The 11,066-nt window shown below is 57.1% G+C and overlaps 1 protein-coding gene across 2 annotated transcripts; it reads right to left on the reverse strand.

The window, feature by feature from the left end:
• Window positions 1–573: 573 nt before the first annotated feature.
• On the reverse strand, window positions 574–8,485 carry NR1D1 (nuclear receptor subfamily 1 group D member 1). Of its 2 annotated transcripts, XM_089901215.1 has the most exons (9): window positions 7,793–8,485; window positions 6,215–6,383; window positions 4,734–5,069; window positions 4,350–4,438; window positions 4,108–4,252; window positions 3,118–3,761; window positions 2,641–2,826; window positions 1,697–1,907; window positions 574–1,044 (listed from the first exon to the last, which is right to left on the reverse strand). In XM_089901215.1, exons 2-9 carry the CDS (start codon window positions 6,249–6,251, stop codon window positions 845–847), a joined length of 1,848 nt encoding a protein of 615 aa, XP_089757341.1. In that variant the 5' UTR covers window positions 6,252–6,383; window positions 7,793–8,485; the 3' UTR covers window positions 574–844. The 2 variants fall into 2 exon arrangements, with proteins under 2 accessions (XP_089757341.1, XP_022413905.1); XM_022558197.3 differs by lacking the exon at window positions 6,215–6,383 and having other exon boundaries at window positions 575–1,044; window positions 7,793–8,484.
• Between the last annotated feature and the right edge of the window lie 2,581 nt (window positions 8,486–11,066).

Consider the following 11,066-nt stretch of genomic DNA (forward strand, 5'->3'; position numbering starts at 1 on the left):
GGGCTGGGAGAGGGCAGGGCGTGTGACACGGACACCGTCCATAAGGGGGACAGTAATTCCTGCCCTGGGAACTCCTGGGTGGGAGGAGGGGGACACTTCCTTGCAGGCGCTACTGAATGTATGAGAAGCTGGTGCTGGGGTGGGGGGAGGGGGGGCTGTGGCCAGAAACAGGGAAGGAGGTAGGTCCCTTCCCCAGGGAGGGGTGGGGCCAGTAGGGGTGACTTGGGGGCTCCTACTCCTGCCCCACGTTGACAATCAGTATGTCTGTTTTGTGCGATTTTTCACCCCGTTGTGTTCTGGGTCAGGATTTTAAAGAAAGATATTTTTATGGTAATTGTTGCTCGTCTATTTTACTATATATTTATGTAATAAATATATGATGAAAATAATCCCCTTGGGCACCCCCCCCTTAGACTTGTGTGCTGTTTCCCTGTATCCTCCCATCTGCTGGCCAGAGGACCCACCCCACAAACTGACCAGGTGGAGAGGTGTGCCCCCAGCCTTGGCCACGTTTCCGCCCCGCCCCCCAGAACGAGCACACACCACAGAAGCCAGCTCAGCTGTGAACTACTGGATTTGAGACAGGAATAGAACAAATCGGGGGGCTAGAGAGTAAGAGGGGGGAGAGAGTGGTTTAAATAGGGGAGGCGGGGGAGGTTCAGTGATGGGGGAGGGAGGCAGGTATTTACAAGAAGGCTCGGGGGGCCAGAGGCTCATCTTGGAATATTTTATAACAATATAAATAAGATTCTGGTTTGCTTTTCCTTTTCGTCTCGTAAAGGAGAGAGAAGTGCAGAGTTCGATTCTGTACAAGGGGGCAGCGGCAGAAGGCCGGCCGGGCGGGTCACTGGGCGTCCACCCGGAAGGACAGCAGCTTCTCGGAATGCATGTTGTTCAGGGTCCGCAGGTCCGGCAGCTTGAGCAGCAGCTTGGTGAAGCGGGAAGTCTCCGAGGGCCGGTTCTTCAGCACCAGAGCCCGAAGAGCCCGCAGCAGCGTCTCCTGGAGCTGCTCCACCGAAGCGGAATTCTCCATGCCCGAGCGGTCTGTGGGGAAGACGACGGCAGTGAGGCAGGCTCCCTGAGCTCCTCTGACGAGGAGGACCCGGAGGCCTGCGAGGACGCGGCGGCGGCCATGCAGCCTCTCCCCGAAGCCCCTCAGAGGGCCGATGGGGAAGGAGGAGGAGGGGGAACATGACTCCCTCTCCTAGGCCTCTGACCCAAGAGCAGGAGGTGCCTGCGACCTGGGAGCCCAGGCTCAGCAGGGCTGGCCCCCTCCCACCCCACCAGGCCGCTCTCCTTCCCTGAACAGGCCAAACACGCCCAGGCTCCCTTGCTTTTTGTTCTGTAGTTCCCTCTGCCTGGGATGCCCTTCCCTCTCTCTCTGCCTGGCAGTATCTTTACTTGTCCTTTGAGGCCCCACTCAAGTGTCACCTCCTTCCCCAGCTCCCCAGGCAGAAATAGTTGTGTGTGCTTCCAAAGCCCTTGGTTCATGCTTCTACTGTGACACTTATCTCACTGTTTTATAATTAGTCGGGCATGAGTCTGTCTCCTGAGCTAGACTGTGTCTGAATCATGTCTGTATCCCCAGTGCCCGGGTGCAGGGCCTGGCCTAGAGTAGGTACTCCATAAAAGGTGTGTTGAATCGAACTGCGTCCGCCTCCTCCCGGGGTCAGGCTCAGGCGAGAGCCTGACCTACCTGCAGAGACGAGCACCACCGCGGTGAAGAGGCCCAGCTCCTCCTCGGTAAGCGCCAGGGAGTTGAGCTTCTCGCTGAAATCGAACATGGCATTGAGCAGGTCTCCCATGCCCATAGCGCCGAGCTCCTGCAGGCTGTAGGTGGTGCGGCTCAGAAACATCACTGTCTGGTCCTTCACGTTGAACAGCGACGCAAAGCGTACCATCAGCACCTAAAGCGGGGACAGTCATCCTGGGTGGAGTGGGAGGAGCAATTGCCAAGTTGCCCCTAAAGTTTTTTTTTGTTTTTTCTTGTTCGTTTTTTTGCGGTACGCGGGCCTCTCACTGTTGTGGCCTCTCCCGTCGCGGAGCACAGGCTCCGGACGCGCAGGCTCAGCGGCCATGGCTCACGGGCCCAGCCACTCCGCGGCATGTGGGATCTTCCCGGACCGGGGCACGAACCCGTGTCCCCTGCATCGGCAGGTGGACTCTCAACCACTGTGCCACCAGGGAAGCCCTCCCCTAAAGTTTTGTGAAAGGGTTACTGGTGCTGCCTTAGATTTCTCAGTCAAGACTGGGGCTAGTTTCTGAGTAAGCAATGAGGGGGATGCGGTGCCAGGTGTTAGGATGGGGAACATCCCACTGGCTTTGGAATCCAGCCTGAATCTGGGTCTCAACCTTGTCGCTCCCTGTGACCTTGGGCAAGGCACTTCACCAAAGTGAATGTGCTCATGCCTAGAACGGGAATAGCACTGTACCCTAAAGTGTTATTTTAGGGTAATAGGATGTAATTAGACCCCAGCTGAGATGACAGAAGTCCCAGCCATCCATAGGCAGGACTGGGAGGGATTCTGCCCCTTCCTTCATCCGTCAAGAGTAAGGTTTCAGAGCCCCTGCCCACCCCAGACACCCTTTCTGCTGGATCCTTCCCAAGGTCAAGAGCAGGGAGCACAAAGGGTCACTCACCTCAAAGGTGCCAGCCTTAAGCAGGGTGACCTGGTCGTGCTGAGAAAGGTCACGGAAGCCAGGGATGTGCTTGGCAAACTCTACCACCTCCCTCACAGCGGGCGTGAAGCTCATGGAGAAATCCTCCCAGATCTCCTGCACAGTTCGCCCACTGCGTCCGTGCGGGTACATGTTCATGGGACATGCCTGGAAGAGGAAAGAATTTGGGGAGGGGAGCATCAGTCAGGCTGCCTCAGATAGGCTTCCCCAGCAGTGCTGGGCCCCAGATTCTGCTTGGGTTAGAGTTGTGGCGTTGGAGGATGGGTCTTTCAGGTAAAGTAGCAATCAGGTGCCAGGTGGAGATCAGGGATTCCCAGGCACAGCCCTTCCTGCAGGGCTGAGCATCCTCCCTGCACCTAGCCTTCAGGCACACCCAGCGGCCCTGTGCTAAATCCAGTCTCCCCAGTCCCCTGCCCGCTTCACCCCCAGTGCCCTCACCAGCAGAACGTTCTTGGAGTTGCCCTGCCGCAGACTGTTGGCAGGTGCTTCGCCTTCTGGGGCTGGGTACACGTGGGTGGGGCACAGATGGTGCCCATTGCTGTTTGGCTGGTGGCAGCTGTGATGGGCAGGGCCAGGGGGCCAGGTGGGAGGGTAAGAGGAGGGAGCCTGGCGTAAACTGTTCAGGGCCTCATTATGACGCTGGGCGGCCATGATGTTGTTGTCATTGGGGGCAGGCGGGCAGCCCTGACTTTCCCAGTGATGTGGGGTGGTGGCTGGAGGGTTGCCCGAGGCATGGTTGGCATTTAAGTTGCCAGGTGAGGTGCCCAGCTTGTCATGGGCGTAGGTGAAGATCTCTCGGTGGGCCCGGGCTACCTGGGATATTACATCCTCCACTGTGGGCTCAGGACTTGGGGATCGGGGAGGCGTCAGCTGCTGGGGGAACTGGGAGAAGCCCACCAAGGGCGAGGGGGCAGGGGCTGGGGGTGGTGAGGGGCCCATGGGGCTTGGGGTGGGGTGCTGGGTGGGCGGGGTCTCCAGCGGGCACTGGCTGCTCAGCTGGGTGTTGGCCAGGTTCATGGCACTCTGCATCTCAGCCAGCATCCGCTGCTTCTCTCGTTTGGGGATGCGCCCAAAACGCACAGCTGCGACAGGATGAGAGCAGTGTCAGGAAGTTCTAATACACACTCACATGCTTCTCTTCCTTCCTCCTGAAAGGGCAAGCCCCTTAGAGCTTGGGGTTCCACATAAAACCCACAAGGCCACACCCATCGAGGAGGTTTTCCAAGTAGGCATTACAGTAAGAGGTGACCAGAGAGACTAATGGGGGAAGATGTGTGTGTTTACCTGAGACCCGATGAAATGTGGGCATCCCCTATGCAAATGAGATGCCTAGTATTGGGCCTTCGTAAGGGAGGGATTAATTCAGAAACCTCCGAGGGGAAGAAAGGGGGAGGGGGAGGGGAGCTCGTGGGCACGGTGCTGCCTCACCATCCCGAGACATGCCCACGGAGAGGCACTTCTTGAAGCGGCACTGCTGGCAGCGGTTCCGATTGATGCGGACGATGGAGCAGTTCTCGTTTTTCAGACACCTTTTGTACTGGATGTTCTGCTGGATGCTCCGACGGAAAAAGCCCTGTGGAGCCGGGGCAGCTAGTGAGCATCTCCGTCTAGGCCGGGCCTATGTGTCCTGTGGGAGAGGGTCACCTGCCCTTACCCCCACCCTGCCTCACCTTGCAGCCCTCACAGGCATGCACGCCATAGTGGAAGCCCGAGGCCACGTCCCCACACACCTTACACAGTAGCACCATGCCATTCAGCTCTGCGGAAAGAGAGGGGCAGTGGGTGAACAGGGCAGGTTTCTGAGTGGCCAGAGAGCTGGAGGTTTTCTGAGCTGGAGATTGGGCGGGGGTGGGGGGGTGGGAAACTGAGGAGGAGCTTCAGTATCTAGGGGGCACCCGAATGAGCAGACAGGGCTGACAGCAGTTGGTGCAACTCTAGGAGGAATCCCTGAGGCCAGCGTAGGTCCTGGGAATAACTGTGTCACATGAATGTCAACTCCCCACCTCAGCCTGGACACCTTCCCTTCCCCCCAGATCGGCTGGAAGTTTACTCACTGGTGATGTTGCTGGTGCTCTTGCTGGGGGACACTCGGTTGCTGTCTTCCAGGGCCACTTGTAGACCCCTGGGGGGGCTCCCATTATAGAAGGAGGAGGATGACGACAACGAGGAAGATGAAGAAGGGGAACCATCGTCACCCAAGCTGGGTGGAGTGCTCCCAAAGGAGCGAGCTGGGTCCTGGGTGAGGGAGCCAGTGGGTGATGGTGGGAAGTAGGTGGGACAGCCTTGGGTCAGGGACTGGAAGCTGCCATTCGAGCTGTCACTGTAGAGGGACTCGGGGCTGGTGCGGTTTGGGGAGGAGCCGCTGGAGCCTATGTAGGTGATGACGCCACCTGGCAGGAGAACCCGAGGGAAAGGCGTGTCAACCGCCATATATCTTTGGTCCTAGGTCACCACTCTGCCCATCTCTCACCTGCCTCCCAAAACACTGTTGGATACTCAGAAGTTAACCACGTGAAACACCTAATCCTGGAGTCCCCAGAAGAGCCACAGTAAGCAACTCCCCAACACATACCAGACATGGCCAACCAACCACCGCAACTCTTGGCAGGTACACTCAGCTTCTCTGCCTGGCGTGTGAGGTACCTCTCTAGAGGCATGACCTCTGTGATGCTCTGCGAGTATCTCACATATGTACCAATCCCCCACCCCCGCCCTGGATGCCTTCCTTTAGAATATCAACCGCAGCTAATGACTTAATTGTCAGCAGCTGACCTCGGGATAGGATGAGCAGCTGAAAACCATTCATAATGCCCAGGCTTCAAAAAAAAAGAACAAAAACCAGCTGCTGATTTTAATACCAAGACCATTCCAGTGATGAGACCATGGAGGGGCAGCTAGCCAACAGTGAGGAGAGTGGGGGTCTTACAAGAGCAAAACAATCACATTCCCTCAAAACTGGAAGACGTATTCTCCAAAGGTACTGTTCCCCTGGCCTCCAAGATCAAGAGTCAGAGTGGACTCTATCCCTGAACCCAGGAAGGGCTTAACAGTATGAGTTGCAGGAGTTGGAAGTGAAGGACAAACTGTCCAGCCTAAGGCTTTGGAATTCCCCCTTCTAGATCTCTCTGCCTGGTGACAATGACCTTGGCTCTCTGGCCATTCAGGGACTTTGGCCCTCTAGTTATATTGCCAACCAGGTGGCTGTGTTCCCATTGCATTAGCAGGAGAAGAAGGTGACCTGCCTGCCACACCTTTGCCAAGTACCTCGCATGGCCTGCCATGGATGGGGTGGGAGGAGGGAGGATCCCAGGACACGTGTGAGCTGACAACAGGGCATGCCACCGTGTCTACAGAGGCACATGTCTTGCTCACCCACTGACACACACTAAGCTGGGCAGAGCAACCCTAAAATAGCTCAAGGTTGGTCAGGGTGAACCGAGTTCCCTGTAAAATAATTGCACAATAGATCAGCTCCTACAGTTTCAGGGCTGAGGTGGGGGAATGGGATATTTATTTGGTGGTAAATGAACCTGACCCAGTTCAGCCATCCCCCAAAGAGAAGTAAGACTCATCCGAAGAGACTTCCACCTGGAAGTGTGGGGCACACTCAAAAGAGTCTAGTTTTAGATCTGGATCTATCACCACCAACTTGATTTGTGACCCAGAGGAAATCAACTCCCCTCTCTGGGTCCCAGTTTTCCTTTCTGTGGAGAAAAAAAAAAAAAAAAAAGATGAAAGAGACTTAATATCCTTTCAGCTATGTTTCTGGGATGTAGTTGTTCTGCGGGAAGCCCTTAGGAGACAAACTGCTTCTTGTTTGGTGGGAGTAGGCGTAAGACAGTGTTTGCAGGACTAAGAAACGGAGATGCTTGGGGAACAGAATTTGTAATGTGGAGAAGCTGAGTCTAAAGGCAGTACGGTGAGGTAGGTGCAAAGAGAATAAAGAGGAAAAGAGTGAGGAGAAGGGTGGCTAGATGTGAGGTCCCCTTGAGGAGTGTAAACATGAGGCCACGAGAGGTCAGGGATGGCTCTGTCTTACTCTGCATCGGTTATGGGGAAGGAGGAGGGGGCCGGGCAGGCGGACAGGAAAAGGAGGCAGGCGGGGGCGGTGAGTCAGCCCAGCTTCACCCAGATCTCGGCGGGGCGGGGCGGGAGCCGGGCCCTCAGCCGGCCTCACGTCCCGGCTCCACGTGTGCCTCTTGCACGTGGCTCCCCAACGAGGAACCCCAGAACCCGAGGTTCCGCCCTCTCCGCTTCCCGTCAATCGGGAGCAGCAGCCCCGCCCCCAGCCCCGCCCCTCCTCGGCGTCCGGGGTCCCAGTCTAGGGCTGGGTCCCTCAAGCCAGCTGGGTCAGGACTACTAAGGGGAGGAGAGAAGGGTACACGCGTTGCCGGGGCAACGGGGGGCGGAGCTCATTATGTAATGGGGCCGGGAGGCAACCGCCAATGGGGTGGCGGCGACGGCTTCTGCAGAATGAAAACAAACGCAGCACGTGGGCCCGGCTCCGCAGCCATGTGAGCGCTCCGGGCTGCCGGGGCGCTCTGGGTGTCCTTCCTGGGGCAGAGCACCACTCGTGGGGCTCCTCAAGTGCCGCTCCCTACTGAGGATTCACCAGTGAGATCCGACCCATCCCCCCAGCCCCTCCTGCCTGGAACCCAGGTCGCCCCACTGCTTCTCGAGTTCCCTCGAGCCTGCAGGAACTAAGGGAAGAGGAAGATTGGAAGGAGGGGGTCCTCCTTCCGAGAAGTCCAGGCATGCCACAGCTGCAGGGGGTGGACAGATGGGGGCGTTTCGGGGCACTGCTCCAAAACTCCCAGTTCTTGTAAACTGTTCATCTCACCACAAGTACCCGCTCTCCATTTCCTCCTTCCCCGCGATCCGAGTCCTTCAGGCTAAAGAGAGGGGCTCTGAGGGGTGATGGTGGGGCGCCTCCGGGCGCATTCCCAGGCCGAACAACCCACTCTGGAAATCCCAGCCTACGGCCCCCATCACGCTAGCAAATCCCCAGGCCGAGGGAGTCTCCAGTCCCTTACAAAGTTCCTTACAAAGGCGTAGATGGAGGAGAGGAGACAGTGACAGAGAAAGAATGATGGTAGCAAAGGAATCTTAGTACCTGTGTTGTTGTTGGAGTCCAGGGTCGTCATGTCTTCACCAGCTGACAGCGGTCATTCAAACTGGACCTTGACACAAACTGGAGATTACAATTGCCGCTGTCGCCCCCTGGGAACTGACCGAGGACGGGGAGTGGACCCCGCGGCTCACGATAAGGATCCTAGGCACCCTGCAGCAAGGTCTTGGGGTGGCCGACTGCAGCCCTGCAGAAGGGTAGGACGCTGAGGCAACGGAGGTCGGCTTTGCATGGGAAAAGCAAGAGAGTGTGGGGGAAGGGGGCGGAGGGAATCAGCCTGCAGTAGTTCTGGCTAGAAGGTAGCAAGGAGGGTCGGATCTCTGCAGTGCCCGGGGTGCCACTGCCTGAAGGCTCCGCAGCGCTGCAGGGTAGGGAATCTGGAGCTCCCGGTGCAAAAGTCCCAGAGGGAGAGAGGTTGCAGTCAGGAAGTAAGTACGTGATGGGAGAAACGGGGCACCCAGGCGCAAAGAAGCGAGACGTGTGCCCTGCTACGTTCCCTCGGCAGCAGTATTTCACTCTGCCAATCTCAACGGCCTTTTGCCCCAGCCTTTTTCTCTGGGACAGAGGGCTCTGCGCAGGCGCCAGCAACCCAGGGTTCCCGGGCCGCACGCGGCACTGGAGCAGGTACCATGTGATCCCAGGGAGCGCCTCGTGCCCCAGTGACACACTTTTCCAGCAGCAGGCACGTTGAGTTCCGTGCGCCTGCGTAAAGCCAAGGCTGTCGGGATATGTAGTCCATTGGCAAAGTGGGCGGACTGCGTATATTTCCCCGTTTCTGCCTCGCAAAAGCTCTTGCTGGAACCGGGGAGGAGCTGAGAGCCTTGTGGGGTGGAGTGCGCTGAGAGTCAGGGTGGCGTGTTTGGAAAGCCTGTATGGCAGAGGCATGTGAATTCCTGGGGAGCGGCTGGCAAGCTTGGCCGCTCCCTGGGAGATCAAAGCTAACAGCCCCTTTCTGCAAACCTTGCAAACGTGAGGGCTTCACGTGATTGCAGGACTGACTTCGCCTTGAGGTTACTGGTGACACGAGAGAGATGACAAGTAGGAATATCCCCTCGGTCAGGAGCTTAAGCTGAACTTCTGCTGCAGAGCCAAGTCCTGAGATGGAAAGGAAATGTGGCCCCTGTTCCATTCTACTCCCCTAGGGAAACGAGTTGCCATGGTGGGGGGGGCGTGGTGAGGATGTCCCTGGGGACTCCCTGTTTGCGTGTATGACACCACCCCACCCACTGAAGGTGACTTCGGGGTGAGTCATTTCCCTTTGTCTAGGAAATAAAAAGGACAAGGGAGGAGAACTTTGTGGTGAAAGTGCTTTGAAGTCCTAAAGGGGCCAGAGGTGAGGCAGGGCTTGGGGGCAGAGTGACAGCCCCCTCCCCACCCTCAGTGCTTCAGGGCAGCGTGGATTCCACGGAAGGGAACACAAAGACCATCTTAACCCTCCCTCCTTTACTGACGAGGAAAATGAGTCTTAGAAGAAGTGATTGGCCCAAGGTCAGGCATCCATGGCTAGTTTCATTTGACCACCATCAAGGAGGTGGGCAGACATGGAAGTGAAACGCTGAATAGGGGTTAGAAACAGCCCGCATCTCCCTTCAGAGGAGCAACTCTGCCCCATTGGCGAAAAAGGGTCTCCAGTCAAGGTCTAAACTGTTTTGGGGTGGTTTTTTTTGGCCTCGCCGTGTGGCTTGTGGGATTCCCCAACCAGGGATTGAACCCGGGCCTTCGGCAGTGAGAGCTGGGAGTCCTAACCACTGGGATGCCAGGTATTTCCGGAGGTCTATCCTGTTTGAGGACTTGGCTTGCGGGGAGAGCTGCGAGCCTCTTCTTGAAGCAGCCAAGTGAACCTGGGCCACCTGCTGCTTCCTGCTAGTCCCTCCTCAGTCCCACTGCTCCTAGGGAGGGGTTTTTTTTTTTTTTCCACACAGGAAGCCCTTCTCCACTTGTTCACAGATAGCTCCTGGGACAGCATTGATGGATGCCTGGAAACAGCTACCGAAAAAGTAAAGAAAAGGAGGCGTGTGGACACCAAGGAAGGAGTAAGCTGGGTGGTGAGGAAGTAAGCAGAGAGGACTGTGAAGATGACTGAAGGGGAGGCGGCTGGGCAGCTGGCCTGACCACTCGCTGGCCCTCTGACTCCCAGGGGAAGACAGATGGGCTCCCTAGAACGGCCTGGGCTTTAGCTTTGTTCCCTTGCCCCCAAGAACAGTGGGAGAGAGAGGGCAGTGGGCTCTTCCCTGGCCTGCCTTGGCCCCTTGGCCCAGAGCTGGGAAGCTGCAGCAGAGGGTGGGAGGACCTGGGAGGGGCTAGGACAGACAAGGAAAGAGGCTTTTCAGGAAAACTTGGTTCTGAACTCAGCCTCCACCCCCTCTCCCTCCTCCTGCTGGGCTCTGGAGGGAAAACTGGGAGGTGAGCTGCCATGTCCGGCACTGCATGCTCTCTGTGCCCTTCCTGAGTCTCCATCAGAGCCAGGGCCAGGGCCAGAGCCCAGGGACCTGCCAGGGCTAGACTCAAAATCAGGGACCTTGGTATGACCGCTAGCTCCCCACCAGCCCAGCACCCCTGTCAGCACACTCCCTTTCGTTGCCCTGTTAGGCAGCTACAGTTCTGCTTGCTGTTGTGGTCACCCTGCCCACCCCTTGTTCTACTTGCTGGTGTTTATCCCTATTCGGGGAGGGCAGGGGTCAAGACTCCCTCCCTGAGTTTACAGCCAGTGAGAGGGAGGAGGAAGCAGAGGCAGCCAGAGCTGAAATGCAGTCAGCCTGACTCTTGGCAAGAAGCTGGGTTGTTTTGCAGTCTGTGTGAGGTACGAAGGCGGAGGCTGGGAGGGAGGAGGCAAAGGAGGGGGGTTACTTCTGCGCCCTCCTTCCTCTGCACTTCTTATAGGGCCCCTCCTTTGCTCCCTGACAAAGAAGTAACTTTGGGATCTTCCTTCTACAACTGGAGAGAAGGATACAGAATAATGACGAGGCAGGACTCTCCCTTGGCTCCAGAAGCTTCTGTCTATCCATCCTGCTCCTCTCTCTGTCAACAGCTGCTGGGAGAAGGACAGAGACTATGGGACTAAGAGCCACCAAATGGAGGGAGAAAAGGCTGGGTTGTCTGGCCTTTGGGGACCTGGAATAGAATCTAGCTTTGGCCTCTCTATGACCTCAACCTTGACCTAAGACAACAGGTGTATCTCAACACAGCCTCCCACCCCTCCTGCCAGCTGGACATTCCAGTTCACTTCTATACACACACACACACACACACACACACACCT

The sequence above is a fragment of the Delphinapterus leucas genome, chromosome 19 (genome assembly GCF_059928025.1).
Source record: "Delphinapterus leucas isolate spDelLeu-1000000601 "Yukka" chromosome 19, BTC_Dleu_Yukka2, whole genome shotgun sequence".
Taxonomy (NCBI): domain Eukaryota; kingdom Metazoa; phylum Chordata; class Mammalia; order Artiodactyla; family Monodontidae; genus Delphinapterus; species Delphinapterus leucas.

Excerpts from the sequence above, each read along its gene's own strand:
- NR1D1 (XM_089901215.1), bottom strand. The coding sequence starts at position 6,251 with ATGAGTCTTACTTCTCTTTGGGGGATGGCTGAACTGG. Across the intron at positions 5,070-6,214 it reads TTGGGGGATGGCTGAACTGG|GTGGCGTCATCACCTACATA; the intron begins GTCAGGTTCATT and ends TTCTCCTGCCAG. Across the intron at positions 4,439-4,733 it reads GAGCACCAGCAACATCACCA|AGCTGAATGGCATGGTGCTA; the intron begins GTGAGTAAACTT and ends CTCTTTCCGCAG.